The 19442-nt window shown below is 42.9% G+C and overlaps 5 protein-coding genes across 6 annotated transcripts; 2 read left to right on the top strand and 3 right to left on the bottom strand.

Moving 5' to 3' along the window:
• Positions 1-74: 74 nt before the first annotated feature.
• Positions 75-3567, top strand: mettl26 (methyltransferase like 26). The gene is made up of 6 exons (XM_033623803.2): positions 75-426; positions 656-818; positions 2619-2678; positions 2802-2869; positions 3097-3175; positions 3300-3567. Exons 1-6 carry the CDS (start codon positions 233-235, stop codon positions 3354-3356), a joined length of 621 nt encoding a protein of 206 aa, XP_033479694.1. The 5' UTR covers positions 75-232; the 3' UTR covers positions 3357-3567.
• Positions 3287-7167, bottom strand: wfikkn1 (WAP, follistatin/kazal, immunoglobulin, kunitz and netrin domain containing 1). Its single transcript, XM_033623800.2, has 2 exons — positions 5844-7167; positions 3287-5743 (listed from the first exon to the last, which is right to left on the bottom strand). The coding sequence occupies exons 1-2, from the start codon at positions 6102-6104 to the stop codon at positions 4226-4228; spliced, it is 1779 nt and encodes a 592-aa protein (XP_033479691.1). The 5' UTR covers positions 6105-7167; the 3' UTR covers positions 3287-4225.
• A 246-nt stretch (positions 7168-7413) lies between these two features.
• LOC117255167 (ras-related protein Rab-40C-like) lies at positions 7414-12821 on the bottom strand. The gene is made up of 6 exons (XM_033623802.2): positions 12094-12821; positions 11932-11992; positions 11775-11835; positions 11611-11688; positions 11182-11404; positions 7414-9520 (listed from the first exon to the last, which is right to left on the bottom strand). The coding sequence occupies exons 1-6, from the start codon at positions 12245-12247 to the stop codon at positions 9219-9221; spliced, it is 879 nt and encodes a 292-aa protein (XP_033479693.1). The 5' UTR covers positions 12248-12821; the 3' UTR covers positions 7414-9218.
• Positions 12822-13356: 535 nt separating this feature from the next.
• On the top strand, positions 13357-16480 carry zp3c (zona pellucida glycoprotein 3c). The gene is made up of 8 exons (XM_033623801.2): positions 13357-13973; positions 14052-14158; positions 14302-14405; positions 15241-15424; positions 15505-15625; positions 15699-15787; positions 15958-16031; positions 16253-16480. Exons 1-8 carry the CDS (start codon positions 13428-13430, stop codon positions 16420-16422), a joined length of 1395 nt encoding a protein of 464 aa, XP_033479692.1. The 5' UTR covers positions 13357-13427; the 3' UTR covers positions 16423-16480.
• LOC117255164 (inositol 1,4,5-trisphosphate receptor-interacting protein) lies at positions 13702-19241 on the bottom strand. 2 transcript variants are annotated; one of them, XM_078166111.1, is made up of 2 exons: positions 19121-19241; positions 13702-18760 (listed from the first exon to the last, which is right to left on the bottom strand). In XM_078166111.1, the coding sequence occupies exon 2, from the start codon at positions 18746-18748 to the stop codon at positions 16844-16846; it is 1905 nt and encodes a 634-aa protein (XP_078022237.1). In that variant the 5' UTR covers positions 18749-18760; positions 19121-19241; the 3' UTR covers positions 13702-16843. The 2 variants fall into 2 exon arrangements, with proteins under 2 accessions (XP_078022237.1, XP_033479689.2); XM_033623798.2 differs by having other exon boundaries at positions 19039-19163.
• Positions 19242-19442: the final 201 nt, after the last annotated feature.

The following is a 19442-nucleotide window of genomic DNA, read 5'->3' as shown; positions in this document are numbered from 1 at the left end:
TGTTGTCATTGTTTTATAACGGCGCAGGAGCGCTCGTGCCCGCCCACTGTCCTTATTGGATGTCAGATCGGTCACATGACGCAATGCGGAAGAGGACCATTTTCAGCCGAAAAACAAAACATTCGTGGGTGGTGTGGAGTTATTCAATCTGGTCTGACGTTACTCAGCTCTGCTGGAGTGCTTTCGTAAACTGTGCCGCATAGCTCGACAGCTTTACCCGGGGTTTGGCACGATGCTGAACGCCGCCGCCGCGGAGAGGAACAAGGAGCCCATTCTGGCGGTGCTCCGGGAGTGCGTGAACACCGGGAGACCCCTGCAGGCTTTAGAGATCTCCTCCGGTACCGGACAGCATGTCATACACTTCGCTCAGGCCCTGCGGAATATTACCTGGCAGCCCTCAGAGTATGACCGCCAGTCTCTAGTCAGGTAAACACAGGCTGTGTGAATCAGTTATTAACACTTTACATAACAGGTGTAGCTTATAACCAGCTTATAAACTCGGGTATTTACGGTACTGATTGATTCCTGCGTAGCAAACTTGAGGCAAAGCGTTGGCCACTTAACTCAGGCATTACGGTAGTTCATTTACTGATGCAGGACTGTTTTGTTGGAGGGTGCTTGCATTAACAATAATGTCCATTGTTCCCATTCTCAGTATCGAAGCGTACAGAGCCCACTACCAGCCGTACAATGTGAGGCCTGCCATCCACCTGGATGCTTCTCTACCCCATCAGTACTGGGGAGGCATCCAGCCAGAGAGCCTCGATTTGGTAGTCAACATCAACATGATCCACATTTCTCCAATGGCTTGCACAGAGGTAGGGCTGCTGATCTTATAGATGCATATGCACATAGTGTTGTGAATGGTCTAATCTAACCCAAGGATCCCACCCAAAACTGGATTACCAAGTGGCAAAGCAGGCAGGGCCCCTGAAGGCCCCACGTTAAATGTGTGGCAGTTGCAGTAATTACACAAATTGCACATTAGTTTGGTACTGTATGCACCACCAAAGCACACTATAAACTGAAATGTCAAAGGCCTCATCAGCATGTTGAGGCCCTGCATCACATAGGGGCCTCTAGCTAAAATCAAGTTGTAAGGCTTTTATTATTTGGGTTGATATTGTGCTTGCTTACTCACCTCATATTTCTTGACAAATTTATAATGAATCAAAGCAACACAAACTAATTACTAATAATGGGTCCTCAGTTCATTTTTGCTGTGGGTCTCCTTGGGTGGGTTAATCCAGCCCTGATCCTACCAAATATAGTTTAGGTAAACCCTGATGCTAGAAGATAGATGGGGCTTTTAAAATATAGTACTTAAAGGAACAGTGTGTACAATTTAGGGGGATTTAGTGGCATCTAGTAGATTGCAACCAGCCGGAATCTCACAGTTTAAACTCCTTCTGTGATAACTGTTCAGGAGGTTTTTAGTGAGAGCCAAATTATTCGTCGAGGTCTCTTCCTCTCCAAAACAAACAGGCACGGTGATTAAAACTGGTAAAAACACTGAGTAAAATACAAATCAGTGTTTCTCCAATTCCCCTAATGAACTACAGTGGCCAACACAAAAACATGAATGGCACAACTGCATGAGATGGGCCGCTAGCCTAGCACCTACTAGTGAGTGCTCAGCTTTTGTCTCTGGTAACTTAATATACAGTCACTCAGGAGGTTTTTACTGGGACCTGAATTAAACAAACCCAGTGATTTAAACTGGTAAAAACACAAAATAAAGCAGTTTCAACTTTTAAAAAATCAGTGTTCTTCCAATGCTCTCATGCGGAGGGGCTGCTAATTACACTGGCCGATGTCGACACACAAACAGGCCTATCTAGAGCCAGTGTTTGGTTTGTCTGTACTGTAGAAACATGACAGAGAACATGTTGATCTCTGTAGATGAGGACCTGCTCCTTATGTGACTATAAACAGGTCATACTAAGGTAAGTAAAACACAAAGATTCTTATTTTTAGGTGAAAAGAAAGCATACTTATTATAATATATTAGATTTCTGCCCATATATCCCCCAAATCCCACACGCTGTACCTTTAAAGCAACATTATGTAACCTTAACAGGAACCACTGTGGCCACAAGTGGCAGTTAAAGGTTAATGGTTAATCCTAAAATATAATCTTAACAGTGGCATAAACACAGACCAGGCAAAAGACACAAAAGATATTCAGTAATGTAAGTTACACATACTTAAGTCAGCTAACATAAGCCACTGTATGCTACTGGTCAAACCAGACCAAGTGAGGCTGTGGCAGCAAAACCTTTGTGTGTGTTGAACAGAGTGAGAATGTGTTTTATTGCTTATAAATGAAATTTTTCATTGGTCTCATTGCTTTCAAAAATACATAGCCTGACTAGTTTTGTACAGCAATCTATCGGCAGGTCCTGCTGTTCAGTTTCCATTAAGCAGAAATATTGCACTGTGGGCCCCTGAGCATGTCTATATAGTGTGAGCCCTCTGACCTCAGATAATAACTGTAAGCAATTCCCTTATACATGTTCTGCCTCAGGTCTTTCAGTCTTTAAAAGAGGGCTGGTGTATTTATCCCTCCTGCTACTCAACCCCTACCACATATGATGTAATCACCATTTTTTTCCTAGGGGTTATTCAAAGGGGCTGGAGCAGTGCTGAAGCCGCAAGGTCTTCTATTGACATATGGGGTGAGTACAAAAGCCATGTTGTCACAAACATGCAATGACCACATTCATGATGTGTTATTATCAAATGTAAACAGAGAAGCGTGCCAATAAATGCTACATAACACATTTTGTTGTTGCCCTCAGCCCTACGCAGTGAATGGTCAGATCACCCCTCAAAGTAATATTGACTTTGACTACAGCCTACGGCAGAGGTAAAGTGCTCTGTGTTTTATCAGTCTTTTTTAATGCTTCATGCAAGTTTATTCTGTTATAAAGAGACTTGGTAGGAATTGAGAGATCACAGTATTTTCTTGTCAAAAAAAAGAAGACAGTAGCATCTATTTGCCTCGTGAAGTTTCAGGTGTTTTTGTCATACATACCATAAATAATGCAAAGGTGACAGTGAGATATATAAAGGCTGTATTTTTTAATCTTACAGGAACTCCGAGTGGGGACTCAGGGATATCTCCCTCCTCAATTCTATAGCACAAAGAAATGGTTTATTCTTGGAGAAAATAGTAAGTGAACATTTAAATATCCAACACCATTTTTATCTTTGAAATGCAGCAAAGATGAGAATGTTACCTGCGTTATGAGAGTACCGTCTCACTAAGTTATGATTTTTAATGTTTTCTTTGCTAGGTGGACATGCCTGCAAACAACAAGTGTCTTCTGTTCAGGAAGGAGAGCCTGGTGTGAAGTATCCCGTCGTTCCCTCTCTGGGTGCACACCAGTGTTGGAACGTGATACTCAAAACGCCTTAACTTACACTTGAAGCTCGGATACATTGCCAAATTTTCCAGAACTGTTAATGAATCATTTCTCCATATTAATCAGAACTGAAATACTGTAATCTGTGATACACTATATTCTTCTGTATTGCACACTTGAGTAAAAAGGCTCACAGCTATGTTGTCTTTGTACTATATTTACCTTGATACAGCCACCTACTCTGTTTCTTCATTCAGATTGCAGACGGTCAGTGAAACTAAGTATGCAGAAGTGCTTTGCAGAGGGAGATATGAAGAGAGAATACACTGCACGTTAGAGCTTTAAATCATACATAACAACAAAAGAAACCTATACAAAACAGCTATGTAAATGACTAGTATAAAGAGCCGTATACAGAATAAACACAAAACAATAAAACACATAAACACAATATAGAGGTAACATACTGTAGGTGTTTGTTTCTTTAGCATCACAAGCTTGTTGATTAACTTATGTGGCTGCTATCATATTTTTCAGAAACATACAGAATACATGTCAAAAGAGAGAATATCTATTTAAACTTATGTAAAAAGCACATTTCAGCATTGCTATTAATGGACGCACAACACATCTGGAATGTAGTACAACCTGTGTTGTAATGAATATATATTGTACATACGAGTCATTTCTCATAAAGCCATTAACATACAAAATTTGACATATTTTTGTCTTTTGATTTAAAGAGTTGTTATTAAATATCAGCTTGTCTTGTTGCAGTTCTGATGCTTATCTTCAGTGCTAAAGGTAAAGGTGACCACAGACGCTATGTGGGCTAACAAGTCCGAGTCCTGGGACTTCTACAATACCTCACAGGTCTTTTTATTCAGAACATCACGCAGCTTCTTCAGTCTGCGCTCAGTTATGGCTCTGACATAGCTGTCTGATTGGATGATGGCCATGCCATCTTGAACAACACCCATCACCAGCAATGGGTTTTCCTCCATGGTGATGTTGGGACAGGGACAGCTCCAGTCTATCTTGGCGATAGTCACCTCTAGGTGCTTGGTATTGAAGAAAGTCAAGCCCATCTTTTCATCTCTCAGGACCTCCTCCAAGCTAAAGCGGGCTAACCCCGAGTCCAGATCCTCCACCAGCTCTGTCAGCCGCCCCACAATAGCAAAGTCGCTCCTGCATAAGCTCGGCACCATTTTCCCCTTCACGCGACATGTCTTACAAGGTTTTCTTTTGGCTTGTGGGCAGTTTGCCTCACACTCCTTCTTGGTATGGAAGCTGTTGGCATTCCCATGGCAGCCACCGTAGGCAAAGGCTTGGCACTGTTTCAGGAGGGAATTCCAGGCCCAACGTGGCTCCCAAGATTTGCAGGGGCCCTGGACAGCAGGCAGGGAGCAGATACCCATCCCCTCTCTCTGACAGGACGCCTTGCACTCCTCATAAGTCTCGAAGCGGTTGCGGCTGTCGTCACATCCACCATTGCTGAAGGCCATGCAGGAGCCCAGCTTGCTGTCATAATACCAGTCCACGTGGCGCTCACCACTGCACACTCTCATGTCCACTTCAGCCAGGCAGTCTGCTGGTGAGAATGGCCGCCCCATGGGCATCTCAGGATCCTCAGAGAAGTCATCATCAGACCGGCGGATGACAGACAGTGGGTAGTCTGCACGGAGAACTCCTGCAGAATTCCGTGCAATGCAGGTGTAGATACCTGTATCCCACACCTGTGCATTGTAAATGACAAGCTGACCGATGTTGGTGATGACCACGTTGCCATACATCTGGTCAGGCCTCATGACCAGCCGTTCACGCCGTTCACTCTGTTTCTCCCATGTCACATCAGGTCTGGGGACTCCAATAACGTCACAGTGGAAGCTGACTGTGCCTCCCACATAGATGGACTGGTGGTGAGGGTTGGAGTACAGTGTGGGCGGCATAGGGTCCTCCTGGGAGGATGTCGGAGTGGGGTTCGCTGTAGTGTCCTGAGGCAGTGGGCTGGTGTGGGGCCCGGCCAGGTAGAAGCGGCAGGTGACCACAGTTAAAGTCACCCCACGGATGCAGGCCTCTGCGTCCATGTAGCAGCGGTTGAAGTAGGTGAGGCCATCTGAGGCACAGGTGAAGTTGGGCTCTTTCTCACACCGGTCCTGGCACTTGCAGATGGGCTGTCCATCCCAGATGTCACAGGTTGCTCCCTGCTGGCTGCAGATAAAGCCCTCACAGGTAGCCGTGGAGGTGGGGGCATCACCTCCTCCCTCTCCACCCTGCCCATCTGGCTGGGCAGGGGTGCCATCAGAGAAACGTGCAGCCACACAGCTGTTGAGACCACACACGTTGGTGCAGCATTTCTCAAAGTCAGCACAGTCCTGCACACACAACACAGCATTTATTAGCAGCTTTAAATGAACAAAAATGAGCTGATGAATATTAATTAAGCATTATTGAGAATAATATAAATAATACCACCTCATCGATGTTGCATTCTCTCTCGCAGGTGCTTTGTGCATCAACCCAGAGATTAGAATTCAGCTTGTTGGGACAAAATCCTTCGTGTGCAACTTTGGATCTTGCCACACTTGCACACAAAGAAAGTTCGGGTAATTCCCAAATGAAGAGTATCAACAAATACGCACGTATCCATCCGATCTTATTCGAGTTGGGTGCATTATGCCGACTTTGATCCCTCACACATCTAGCCTCCAAAAGTTGTAAAGGGATTTCACACATTATTGCTCTTTTGCATGAGTCGCCCACCGAGTAAATCCATTCCTCCCTTAGGTGTTCAAATTCGGACTGTCGGTTTCAAATGGGGTCCGTTTTGTGCGTAAACATTGTGGAAAAGAGCTAAACGTGCGCACAGTGTAGAGTTGTAACAATCCCAAAGACCAAGACGAGCTCCCACGCGCTGGACATTTACTGAGCAAGATATCAGGCAAAAAAAAGCGATTAAAAATGCAGTTGTGTTGCATGAAATAATTGCCTTGATAATCAAAAACAAAACTCTTGCAACAATAGGCAAACTCTCATTCAGGTTCCATTTCCCCCAGCAGCGAAATAAGCGAACGAAACTGCACAATGAGAGAGAAAGACGCAACATCAGCCTTTCAGAGTGTGAATGGAGGTGGAAAGGGCAGCCCCTCTGACCGCCCCCATGGTCGTCCAGTGTCTGAAACTCTTATGAAGCAGCACCATGCGCTAAGCAACTGGACAAACATTGTAAAAACATCAAAGCAAAACGTGGGGCCGTGGTGGCAAGCTGTCCCAACAACCGTGCGCACGGAGCTACACATTCCGGTGAGAAATCCAACGTTAAATGTGTCCAGACAGAATTTATAGAGGTGTCATTCATAAATGAGGTAATGAGCTGTTTTTTACGTTGTTGCAGTTGTAGGTTATATTTTAATCCTTGGTTTTAGAGACATGTCCAGATGTTTTACGCAGTAGAAACTTGTGCGCGTATTAGTTTAGTTGCGCAAACCAAAGAGTAGATTGTAAAAGAAAAAGTGCTGGAGCGCAAGGCTGAAAGCGTGGAAACCAAACATGGGGCGTGTCGCATCATGTCTAGCAAAACATGTTGTTTACGTCCTTCTTGTCTAGACGTCGGTCAATTTAGCACCGTCCCTCATTCACACGGAGCTCAGAGATGCCTCGGTCAGGTGGGAAGGCGTAAAGCGCCACATTTTCAATAGTGTGCGACTCATCTTTGTCCCGGCGCAGCTCCGAGGCGATGAGAAGCAGCACCCCTCATCTTTTCATTGCAAGTGACCCTGCAACCTTTAGCTGACTTTTGACCGCGCTGCATTCATGCGCTGCGGCGACGCGCCGGTTATCCAAAACTGGCCAATACCGAGAGAGCGGCTAATCAATTCAGCACCCCCCACTCACACACGGGTTTTATTGCACTTGGGCACCGGCGGCCCCGAACTGGACAATGGGTACAAAAATATTCCCACAATTCCCCCACAATGACCTTGATAAATGAATGAAAAAAAAATCACAGCAGCATGGCGCACAAGATGATGGAAACACAATCGTGTATAGTTTTACCCTTTATTTGGTTGGGTGTCTGTTTTCAGTGGAGACAAAATCATAACTCATCCCGTATCCAAACCTTTAGACACACAGCTCCGATAGCAACAATTATTATCAAATGTTTATAGTGCTTTAAATGTCGTGTGAGCCCATTGGACTGGCCTCAATACACCACACAAAACAGGCGCCGGCAGGAAAACATGCACCAATTTTTTATGCCCTCCATGACAGTATCACAGACATTTAGCCATGACACTGGGAATGTTTAAGTGGAAATACAGCACATGGTAATCAGAGGTGGAAAGACAACTGAGAATTTGTATCTGAATAAAAGTATTTCTGCAGTTTTTTCAGTTATTAAAAGAAATCACCAGTTATCTCTTATTTAAAAAATGATTTTCTGATTTCCTGTGCCCTTTATGAAGTCTTCAAGTTCATCTGACATTACACTATTCTCCACCATAAAATGACCGACCCCTCCTATTATACATACATTTTATGAGGGTCAGAAAATAAGATAAACTTAGGCAGCAAAAGTACAAAATATCAACGCTTAATAAAAATATCACAACAGCAAATGTGCCCAATATCTTTCCACCTCTGATTCTTAAAGTCCCACATATTACCACATGGCCACAGCAAAGTCGCAGATGAATATTGTCTTACATTCATAAATACATTGCATATACATAAAATATCCAAAAAGCAATTCAAATTAAAAACTCCTCTCACCAATGCCCGGTGAGTTTACAAATTCCTGTTAAGAACCGAGACACCGTTGCAGCGCTTTCTGAAGGCAAAACGCCACAACTGAGCAAACAATCTGAGTTTGTACAAGGTTTCCCCATCAGCACCAAGTCATGCTGATGGATTTAAATTGATCATGCGGTCAGTTTAAACCAGTTAGAGCGATGATGCGACTCAGGATATTAGATTTGGGGCAAAAATGGCCTGAGAAAGTCAACAGATGTTCAAACCGATGACTGATGGAGGATAGAGGGTGAATTCATTTGGGCAGAAATTAGAGGGGCACCACTGGAAGTCTTCAAAACAACTTAGCTAGACAAGTTTCTCAGCTTGAGTAGATCTAGACTAAGAATGTTTTCTGATGGATAATGGTCTTGTTATTTTTCTTAAATCCAGCGCAAGTCTGTCTGGGAAACTTGCCATGCTCTTCTCATGACATTCAATATAAGCCAGTCTTGTTTAAAATATAACTAATGTGGGTTTTAAATAAGTAGCGCACCCTAGACGTTGCAAAGGGAGCTTTCCATGGTAGACAAAAGGGCATAAGACACACAAACAAGTTGTACACCAAAACAGGTCTCCCAAAACATTCAAAACAAGCATAAGAAGCTCCCCTCCGAGACCAATCACCAAACACAGACCAAAGGAACAAGCACATACAGCATATTTACAACTTTAAATACAATAAACCATCCTTTTTCCAAATTAAAAAGCTAGCTAATGTCCCTCCACTCATTTGTAGTGTTAACAGGTTGAGTGATAATCCATTCACATCTGTTGGTCTCAGGGAAATCTTGTTCTACTTGATCACTGTGAGCCTCCGTAGTCAAGGGTACAGGTAAACAGACATCCACAAGATGGCACCAGCAAGCGCAAAGAGTACAGAAACCAACCCAACCATCCAAGCCAGTTCCCAAAGGTCACTGTAAGTTCACAGCTATATCCGTTTCTGGTGAAGAATGCTGGTGGCTCTCTCCGTGCTCTTCCATGGCCTCGTGACCTTTTGGAGCAACAACACCTTTAACACTAGCCCATGGGGGCAACCACTGGTCCACTCCGTCACTATGAAATCTTACAGTTCCCCTTAGAGGATGACGACGAGCTCTTTGGGGGACTCTGTGGAGGCCTGAAGGACTTTGAGCGTTTCAAGCTGTTGGCTTTGCTTCCGCCCCCGCTACCGCCTGAGGCCGCACTGTTGGCCACTGAGTAGGAGCGTCCGTGCATCATGACTGCGTTCATGCCGTTGGCCATGGAGAACGACTTGAGGTGGGACTTGATGGCCACAGGGAGGGGCAGTTTGTCGATAAGGTGCACCGGTGTGCAGGAGACGATGGAACGGCAGCACAGATCTTGGAGGCTGAAGACTGTGGAACAAGAGCAGAGATCATGGATGTCACAACTAGATGTCATGTCAAATACTACCTCAAGTTAAACTGCCGGCGTGAGACATCCACAACACTTTTCAGCGCATCTTTTCAGTGTGTCTATAAACTATCTGGACGTCACAACAAAAGTGGAGACCAAGCTGATGCCCTCTGCCAGATAAAGATGTTCACCCCTGCACATTTTGAACTGTCTGCACTAGAAATTTGTTGTTGTTGTTTTATACATGTTATCTTTATTTATTCTTTCTTTTGTTAACTCAGTGCATTTTTCTCTTCCTTATTTTCAGTCCCTTCACAAGGTGAAGTTGAAAATATCTTACATTCACTCATCTGTTTTGTCCAGTAGGAAAAGAGAAAAAAGAAAAATGTATTGATCTTAAATATTTAAATAACTGGATTATGGTGATGATCTGTAGTTCCACTATGTGACATTTACAGGTTCATGCCATTTTGTAAGGGAAAAAACATACAATTTTTACAACAAGTTACAGAGGCTGCATCTTTGTAAATAGGAATTTCTTTTCAGAATAGGCTAAGAGGATTCTCAAGTGCCATTTAATTAAACTTGGCATTGCAAAGTACCTTGAAGTTGTAACTCATCAACAGATATAAATATTTCATTACTCTCAAGAGCAGTTGGAGAACTGTTTCTGGGAATTCACAATGCTTTTGATTTTAATTTAATTTAATTTAATTTAATTAATTTTATATACTTTATTAATCCCCCTGAGGGGAAATTCAATTTTTTCACTCTTTTTGTCAATTACACACAGGTCCGAAAGACACACACATGCACAAACAGGACCTATACATGCACAAAGTGGAGAGATGTCAGAGTGAGTGGGCTGCCTTGGTCAGGTGCCCCGAGCGGTTGGGGGGTTCAGTGCCTTGCTCAAGGGCACCTTGGCAGTGCCCAGGAGGTGAACTGGCACCTCTCCAGCCACCAGTCCACGCTCAGTATTTGGTCCGGACGGGGACTCGAACAGGCGACCCTCCGGTTTGAGCTTGTCAAATGCAGCTCTGAAATGTTTTTGAAGAGTACTGATGGCATTAAATTCATATCCATTGCACGTGGATGACAGGGGAAATTTCAGAAGTGCGTATCTCATATTCTGGACAAATAAAACTTGGTATACTATGCAGGATTATTGTCAGTTACAGTTTATAAACATGCTCAACCAGTGAAAGTAAAAGTAAAAGTCAACCCCAGATTCACTCTCATTTTTTACGTTTCACTGTGCTATGTTTGCGTTTTATGGGCCCTGTGTCTCTTGGATGCCTGCTGCTTACAGTCTGGCACCTGGTCACTACCTGTCTATAAAGGCTCGACCTCAACTGAGCGCCGAGGGGGTACACGGCCATAAATGTTCCTAACACAGAGAATAAGAAAATACAGGAAGAGGGCCTGAACAGAAAAATATATCACTACACACTAGTGGGTCATAAGTAATGCCTGAGATGGATTGCTTCTATACAAGTTTGTATGTTTTTGGTTTTTGGAAAATTCTGCATAAAATACGTTTAAAGTTTTGCAATATTTATTTTATCATGTTAAAGAACTGACCCTTTTCCACGATAGAAAAAAAGCTTTCACTCTTCATCTGACAGAATTAGCATTCAACAAATATTAACCAGCTCACCTCTGTTTGGCCTCCAGAATTTCTCCATCCCGTGCCTCATCAGCACAATGCGTGAAAGTTCTGTGAAGGACTCGATGACGTTGAAGTTGCACAGCGGACTGACCTCAAAGAAAGTCATGCTGTTTTTTTCTGCATAAGCCCTCGCCTGCTCTGTCGGCACCTGCCGCTTAAAAGCCAGGTGAAGCCGATTCCCCACAAGGATCCTGGGTACACCCGGGGCGTGCTGATGGAAAAAGACAATGTGGAAATAAAAACTGCTTTTAGGAAATGTTGCCAAATATCTCTTGAACAGGATTACTAAAAGCTACTGCACTAACTCACACACAACATTCTTTCTCAGGGATACAAGGATATAGACACAGGATATACTCCCTCCCTATGCATTTCCTGTACATCTTTGTCTACCAGAAATGGACTGAATGGGATTACCTCGTCAATTTCCCGTATCCAGCGGTCAATGCCATCAAACGACCAGCCGTTAGTGATGTCATACACAAGCAGGATGCCCTGTGGAATAAAAGCCAAACATGTTGACATATATAAAGAATTGCATAATGAGGAACAAACACAAAAGTTACTCTTTTAGTCATCACCTGTGCTCCACGGGAGTAAGACCTGAAGATGGTGCAGAATCTTCCCTGCCCTGATGTGTCCCTGTTAGAAACACACATGAGCACGAACATTAAGTACATCAACATGCTATAGGTCATGCTTTTAGGTTGATTATTCTATGTTGCTAAAAACACTCACCATAACTCTAACTTCACTCTTCTCCCATCCAGCAGGATTGTGGTGGTCTTGTAATCAATCCCTGAGATTACAAACAATCCACGCAAAGTTAGTGAATGTTGGCCAGCCAGGCATTTTGATCAATTTCAAAGCAACTGCACCGAAGCAGAGATGGTTACTCACCACTACTGTAGGCATATGGAGCCTCTACTGATCCGTCTTGTAAACTCTCCAAGATCTCCCCCTTTCCAACATCGCTGTCTCCCACCAAAAGAAATTTCAGGAGATAATCGTAACTCTTGACGGGGCTACTCTGGGTCCCCATCATCCCACGCATTGGATCCGTTTCACAGAGAGCTTTTTAAGCTCGCCAGACGTCCACTTTTCGGGGCAAGGGGTAAACCAGACGGTCCCCAACAATGGTAGGTAGGACTGCGCGAGCGCCGTTTGACGTTAACGTTAGCTAACCAGCTAGCTGGCTAACTACCCACGAATTACATTAACTGTTAACTCAACACTTCATAAATTCAAACAGATACAATATTTCCTGATTCGTCTGGACTATATCAAATAAATCGTTCAATGCAGGTTATTCGCACTGGAAGCTGAGTGCAGACACAGCCGATGTGACGTTAATGTTCACATTAATAACCAAAACAACCTTAACTAGCTGTTAGCTAGCTTGTTAGCTAGCCAGCTAACACCAACGATAATAGCGCATTCTGGCACAAACAGATGAAACAAACTCAACACGCGTCTTTTACTCCCACATAAAACGATACTCTGCCAAAACAAATGCGATAGTTCCGCTTTGATTATAAAGAAATCCGCCAACGAGGGTTATTTAGCTTCCGAGCACAGCGTCTAGCCAAGTGGACTGTGTTGGAACTTCCTGGTATTGACATCATTCGCTGCGTAACATCCGGGTTTGAATTACAAAATAAAAGAAACCCAACATGTTATTTACATTTATTTTAATTTGCTGAATTTAATATCACAAGCCCAAGTTTTCTAAATCCAACCAGTCTTTTGAATTCAATTGATCTCATATGTAATAGGAAATGTGTACGTATGATTAATTATGCTTTCATTTTCATAAAGCTAAATTTCTTAAGTTCTTTTTTTAATGAAAGTGAAAGTTATTTTAAGGCTCCTGAAGTTGTCACAATAAAAAATCCATGTCGGTGGCTAAGATTTACCCAGAGATGTTTGCTTGATAAAGTTTCTTACAAATATGACCCTTGTTTAATCATTATTTTTATTATCTGTACAATGGTGTAAGTAATATCTCCTTTCTTTCCCCCAGACAGCATTCTTATAACGAAAAAAAAAAGAATCCCAACATGTTATGTACTTTTTTATTTAGCAAAGTTGGTTGATGTCAATTGGCATTTGCAGCAGCTGTTGGAAATCTTGCTTGATTGCAGGATATAAAAGCCAGCTCAAACACCACTCACACATCCAACCTGTTGAGGTGAGGGGATCAGCTTCAGTGGGAGGCAGCTGCTGGAGTGAAAATGGATCTGAGGCATGCTGGGTTTTTGTTACTGCTGCTCTGTTCTGCCTATTGTTATCAGTTCAGAGGTGGAGCTGGGTATGGCCTGTTTGCCCCAGACCCTGAACAAGAGTGGGAGAGAATGGAGGCAGTCATAGATGAAGAAATGGCAGAGGCCCTTGCACCTGAAAGCAAACTCTTTAAGAAATCACCACCACAAATACCTGAAGCAAAGAAAGTTCCTGAGTATCTGGTTGTGCCAGTTGCTGAAGACCGGAAAGAGGCTTTCAAGCCAGAGAAAGGTGCCAGAGCCCTCCCTGACTGGCTCAAAGAGAGGTTACGTAAGACTGCCCCCTCTACTTCAGAAGCTGGAAAGACAGCCAGATCAAAGGTGGTAGAAGTCCTGTGCCATGTTGACAGAATGTATGTAAGAATCAAGAGAGAGGTCTTCAAGACTGGCAGTGCATACAAATATTTGAAATTAGGCAAGTGTGCTGTTAACCAAGGGACCAAAGCTCATTACTACCTGCTGTACCTTCTGACAACTGACTGTGGATTCAGCAAGGAGGTTGGTAAAAGTCTTCATTTGTCTATTTTCATAAAACTGCCTCATTTTAACAAACCACAACACAAATGTTTTTTTCAGAGTAAAACAGATTATCGGTCAGTTAAGGTTCCGCTGCGCTACAATCCAACCACAGAAGTTTTAAGAGAAATGCCATTTAACGTTACTGTGGAGTGTAAATATCCCAGGTAAGATTTAAATTTAAACTTGGTTTCTTTAGTCTACAGGCTTACTTATAGGTTTAAGTTATCTTAATGTTTTAAAGCATTTAATGTTAGCTCTCACGTGTCATAATTGCTGTTAATCATTTTTGTATTCTTGACTGCCGCAGGTTGTTTCACTCATACAGAGTCGGCTTCTATCCCAAAGTACAGGGAGGCACCATTCCAAAAAAACTCCAACAAAAAAGCGGCTTCGTTCTTACTCATCAAGACGGTATGTTTCCTGCTGTAAATGTGAGTTGATCTGAACATCTGCTTGGATTCATTTAACCATGTTAGGCTCTTGCAAATGCACAGTATCTAAACTAGACCTGGCTAGAAGTGTGTTGCTCAAAAGATTTGCATTTTGGACGGAAATGGGGTAAATACTATGCATCAGCATTTCCATGACCTCTCCTGGAGCACCACTTGTCTTACAGGGTTTGAATCTCTTGCTGCTCCCACACAGCTGACTCAAATGATCAGTGTCAGGGGTTCATAACGAGCTGATCATTTGAATCAGGTGTTGGAGCAGGGGACAGACATAAAACATGCAGAACAAGGGGTACTCCAGGTTTGGAAAACACTACTACGGATCAACATCTGAGGTGATAGAAATTGGTTCAATTGGAAAACAGCAAGTAATTTCGGAATTTTAACATCCATTCTCCAGTTTTGATTTTAGGGGAAAAACTTCATTAGCAGCTTCATTTGAGCTGAAGTCACACCTGTACACTGGCACCAAAATGCAGAGCTAAATAAAGCAGAAGAAACTTGTTAATTCAATTCTTTTATTAACCACTTTCCATGCACCACAGCAAGGTCTGTAATCTGCTCTTTAGCATTCAAAGGTGTGCAAAATAAGCATTCAATACTATGGCATGTACCACACACTCAGGTATTAATTGCTATGTATTTAGATTAAGAGCTCAGGCAGGGATCAAATATTTCTACAAACATGTTTCACACTGCTTTTGTAATCCCACTTCAAAGCAAACAAATGTAGCAGCCTGCTTAATTTCTAAATATCTAAAATTGTCCAGTGACTGACGTTTCTCACTTTACCACAGCATCAGGAAATGATATCCCTGGTTCCAAAACCTACACTTTGGGCCACCCAATGTACTTTGAGGCCAGGCAACCCAGCAGCAGTGCAATGTCTGGAGAGCAGCGGCTGTACATCAACAAGTGCTTCATGACAGCCTCCGCAGACCCCAACTCGAGTCCTAAACATGCATTAATTGACGACTATGGGTGAGATCTGAAATATTTCAGATTAAGATGGGCGTGTCATTTGGTGGTTGGCAGTAAACATGTGTATTCTCTGATTGCAGATGTATGGTTGAAGGCAAGATGAGTGCACAGTCGAAGTTCCTCCCTACTTCCTCAAAGATGGCGCAGAAATTCAGGGTGACCGCCTTAATTTTCAAGGAGAAGCTTTCCTCTGCACCACAGGTACTGTCAAGAACAAGTGGCACAGCTCTGTAATTTGAAATTAAATGTTAACACTGAAATCAATGTCTTTCAGCAACTCTACATGCACTGTGATATCTCTATGGGCAAACTTGCTCCAACTCCGACCTCAAAGGCTTGCAACTATGATGCGGCTACCAGAAAGTGAGTTGATGCTGGCTAAAGTAAACCATGCACAAGTGGATGTAGCTTGCTTTTGAGGCTATTGTAAGATGGTTTCATGTGTGCTCAAAGGCAAAAATTAGGCTTTGTCAACAACTGTTTCATTAAGCCTGCCATCTCAAATTTCAAGACCTGATGACTTTATGGTTTAGGTGGAAGGCGCTGTTCGGTCCAGACTCTGTGTGCACCTGTTGTGACTCAACCTGTTCCTCAGCAAAGGCTAAGTGTAAGTTTCAACTTCCTTGTGTGACAAGACATGAGGGAAATCTTGCAGTATGAGACAGTAACTTTAAATGATCTTAACCTGGGCATTAATTCAAAGCATTTTGCTGTTGTGTACAAATATTGCTGTAAATACAAAGCGCTTTTCCCTTTGACAATGATGGTTTTCCAGAATCTTAATTTGTAAATTACTAATTTGAAGGTTTTCAAATTATCTTTCAACAGCTTCTAGGAATATGATCTCCAGTCACTCTTGGAAGGTTGACATGAGCAGCAGAGACGGATTTGAGGCTCAGCCTTGGCTGAAATTCTCAGATCCCGACACATTCAGGTCGGACGATCTCGACATGGCAGAACACGAAGACTTCCTACAGAACTGGGACCACGATTACTAAAAGAAATTGATGTGAAAATGATTAAAGTTTTTTAAAATAAAATTTCACCTTGTACTGACGTATTGCAATGTGGTCTCTTCAAGTCATAGGTGTAGATTTCAGGGGTGGTTGCAGGGGACATGTCATGTTTAGAACATGTGCATTTGTCAACAAAAACATGACAGTAACAGGGACTATTATACTGACTAGACATTTCAACCATACATGGATGCAGAAAAGCAAATTGCAAAAACTGACTAGAATGCAGGAATTTGATACTCAAAGTTTTCTGTCAGAGGCCCCCTAAACTCCTGTTTCACATCTCCTACCATGAGAAACACACCCTTGTATGTAATAAGTTCATGAATAGAGCTTAAAACCATAATTTAAATTGCACAAGTCAACTGACCTTTCAGTTGAACAATTGACCTCCTTGCCTGCACTAAACATAATCCTGTATAAGCATGTGTGCATTTCTTAGTATTTCCTGGAAATGCATCACAGCACTTCTGTAAATGCAGTTATGTACCACAAGGGGATGGAAGAGATTCACAGCCTTTGCTTGAGTAAACTCAGCAGGAAGTTCAATAACCCTCCGGGTTAAAGGGTTCCCAATGAGAATGTGGTGCAGCAGCTTCTTTTCCAGGCTTCTCTCCATGAAGACCAGTAAGTCACGTAGCCTACAAGCCAAATAACTGGGTTTCCATTGCGATGGGTCTTTGGCCAGAAGCAGATGCATTAGTGCAATTTTGAAATGAAACTCCTTGAGCTCACTCCCTCCTGACAATGCTGCCTGTCTCTTGTGGAGGAAAAATGCAATGTCAAGAGTTTGACTGTGGCATGAGTCTTTAGGCAGGCGTTTAGAGATGTGCTCTAAAAACTGATCTTCATACTTGGTCAGGGAGAGCGCCCAGAAAGTATCCAAGTTGTTTGGGGAGCCAGGAGTAATGAAGAAATGAGCATCTGTGTTGACTTTAACCACAGGATTCATATTGAAGCTTATCCTCTTCCCTGATCTGAACCGAACTACCAGAGCACCTGGAGCACCCATGTAGCGAATGTTCAGCTCAAACTCATACTTGTGTGAAATCTGATCCCATGCTTGTTTGATAGTGCTCTGAAACCATCTGGTGACCTGTGATTTGGACAGGAATGAGGACTTCTTCATGCAAAGAAGGTCATCACAAGCATCGGTGATTTTTGTCTTTACTTTCTCACTCTCACAGTGCAGCAAGCACACCATATCATCTGAATTAGGCGACTGACAGGGGCAGCCATTTTGGATTTTCTTATTTTTCACCAGTTTGATTTGACCACAGACTTGCATATCTGGCAGCAGGTCATTTGCCTGAAAGTTGCACAGCAGACGCTGGAAACTATATGGATCAGGTGGGGCAAAGGGGACGATGATATCACATGCATCCACCATCTGAAAGTCCTCAATCACCATACCATCATTTCTATCACAGACAGTCCTCATGGCCTCCAGTAGATCATTTGCAAACCCTTCCAAAAAATCTTTCCACTTGTTACTGGATGAGATTTGAATCCATTTAGAATGAAATCGCTGCAGAGTGTCGCTGTTTGGTAGCAGTACTTCAGCTGCGGAGCATTTCACAGCGAAGGCCCTGGTTTCTCCTTGTTTCATTTGGGAATTCCTCCTGAGGTATTTCCTCAAGAAGTGTATTGTGAAAATGATGGAGAGTGTGTTCCATATGTACCAGAGGAAATCCCAGTCAGTGATGGCCTTCAATAAAGTTCCATTTTCTGAGAGAAAGAGAAGACTAGCACGGCCTCTAGTTTTCTCGCTGGAGCTGAGCATCTTCTCCTCAGGTTTTCCTTGTTGCTCATGTGGTCTGCTTGGGTCTCTAAAGGAGCCATCAGTCTGGATGTTGTCTCCCTGTTTACTCTTCATGTTTCCATTTTGCTCATGGTCAGTTTGGGAAGTCTTCAGAACAGTCTCAGGTTCACTATCAGAGTTTTGTGGCTGGCTTGGATCTAAATTTGCCGTAAAATGTCCCCCTCCTGATGACTTGTGATCATCCTCCTCTGAATCTTGTTTGGTGACAGCCACATCTCCTAAGGTTGACATTTTATCTTTTCCAGTCGCATGTTGATCAGACTGAATGTTTTTTACACCATCCCGAGGCCCACCATCGTCAGTATTTGCTATTTCCTCACGGACAGGCGTCATTTGGTGGTCCAGTTCCTCTCCTCCTCTTAGCAGCCTCTCTTCATGCTTCTGCATGCCCACTGTGACAGTATCATCCCACTCTTCAAACCCGGGGTCATCCATCGTTAGGAGACCCAGAGCCAGCACACAAACTCGCAGCAGAATATCTTGCATCTTCAATACTGTCTGAATAAGTCAAATGACACAAATAATCTTAGTGAATTTGAAAAAATGCATTAGTGTTTTTTGAAATATGTCAGAACAAAAGATGTAATAGAAATCTTTAGGTTACATGAAAAATACTTGATGGCAAATTTCATAATGATGCAAGCCAAGTTAGAAAAAGTCACTTCCTCGATGGCCTTGAAGCATCTTCTTTACTCATTTCTGTGATAAAATTGTATAGAAAACACAATGTATTACTGCACTTAACATTAAAGAAGAAGAAGAACAAGAATACGCACCAAAAGAAGTGATGAATTATTTCAGCTTTGCAGCGTTCCGGTAATGTGTGAATAGGTACAAAGGAGGAAGCAAGAGACTAACCTTGCACAGGCTCAGTGATCTCTTCCTATTTTAGATGTCGTTGTAGGTTGTCTGTCATGACTTATTTCCTGCACACCCTGCCCATGTGCTCTGCTGTGACACTTTCCTTCGCAATACGCAGAAGAAAACAGATAGCACAGACTTCCTGTAAGTTTAACAGCACAGTCAGAAGTGTCAGAAGTGAACCATTTACTGAGTAACTGAGTGAATTATAAACCTTTACAAAACATTATATCAGGTTATGAAGGACCAAGCAGTGAACCATATACTAGGCTACCGTGTTGAAGATGGTTTGTGTCTATGAATGAGAGAGTAGGCCCTT

The sequence above is a fragment of the Epinephelus lanceolatus genome, chromosome 3, assembly GCF_041903045.1.
Source record: "Epinephelus lanceolatus isolate andai-2023 chromosome 3, ASM4190304v1, whole genome shotgun sequence".
In the NCBI taxonomy this organism is placed as follows: Eukaryota; Metazoa; Chordata; class Actinopteri; order Perciformes; family Serranidae; genus Epinephelus; species Epinephelus lanceolatus.
This window is presented reverse-complemented; position numbering and strand designations above follow the sequence as displayed.

Excerpts from the sequence above, each read along its gene's own strand:
- wfikkn1 (XM_033623800.2), bottom strand. The coding sequence starts at position 6,104 with ATGTGTGAAATCCCTTTACAACTTTTGGAGGCTAGATGTGTGAGGGAT. Across the intron at positions 5,744-5,843 it reads GAGAATGCAACATCGATGAG|GACTGTGCTGACTTTGAGAA; the intron begins GTGGTATTATTT and ends TTGTGTGTGCAG.
- LOC117255164 (XM_078166111.1), bottom strand. The coding sequence starts at position 18,748 with ATGCAAGATATTCTGCTGCGAGTTTGTGTGCTGGCTCTGGGTCTCCTA.
- zp3c (XM_033623801.2), top strand. The coding sequence starts at position 13,428 with ATGGATCTGAGGCATGCTGGGTTTTTGTTACTGCTGCTCTGTTCTGCC. Across the intron at positions 13,974-14,051 it reads ACTGTGGATTCAGCAAGGAG|AGTAAAACAGATTATCGGTC; the intron begins GTTGGTAAAAGT and ends TGTTTTTTTCAG. Across the intron at positions 15,788-15,957 it reads TATGATGCGGCTACCAGAAA|GTGGAAGGCGCTGTTCGGTC; the intron begins GTGAGTTGATGC and ends TTTATGGTTTAG.
- mettl26 (XM_033623803.2), top strand. The coding sequence starts at position 233 with ATGCTGAACGCCGCCGCCGCGGAGAGGAACAAGGAGCCCATTCTGGCG. Across the intron at positions 427-655 it reads GACCGCCAGTCTCTAGTCAG|TATCGAAGCGTACAGAGCCC; the intron begins GTAAACACAGGC and ends TCCCATTCTCAG. Across the intron at positions 2,679-2,801 it reads GTCTTCTATTGACATATGGG|CCCTACGCAGTGAATGGTCA; the intron begins GTGAGTACAAAA and ends TGTTGCCCTCAG.
- LOC117255167 (XM_033623802.2), bottom strand. The coding sequence starts at position 12,247 with ATGCGTGGGATGATGGGGACCCAGAGTAGCCCCGTCAAGAGTTACGAT. Across the intron at positions 11,836-11,931 it reads AGAGTGAAGTTAGAGTTATG|GGACACATCAGGGCAGGGAA; the intron begins GTGAGTGTTTTT and ends TGTTTCTAACAG. Across the intron at positions 11,405-11,610 it reads GGATACGGGAAATTGACGAG|CACGCCCCGGGTGTACCCAG; the intron begins GTAATCCCATTC and ends TTTTTCCATCAG.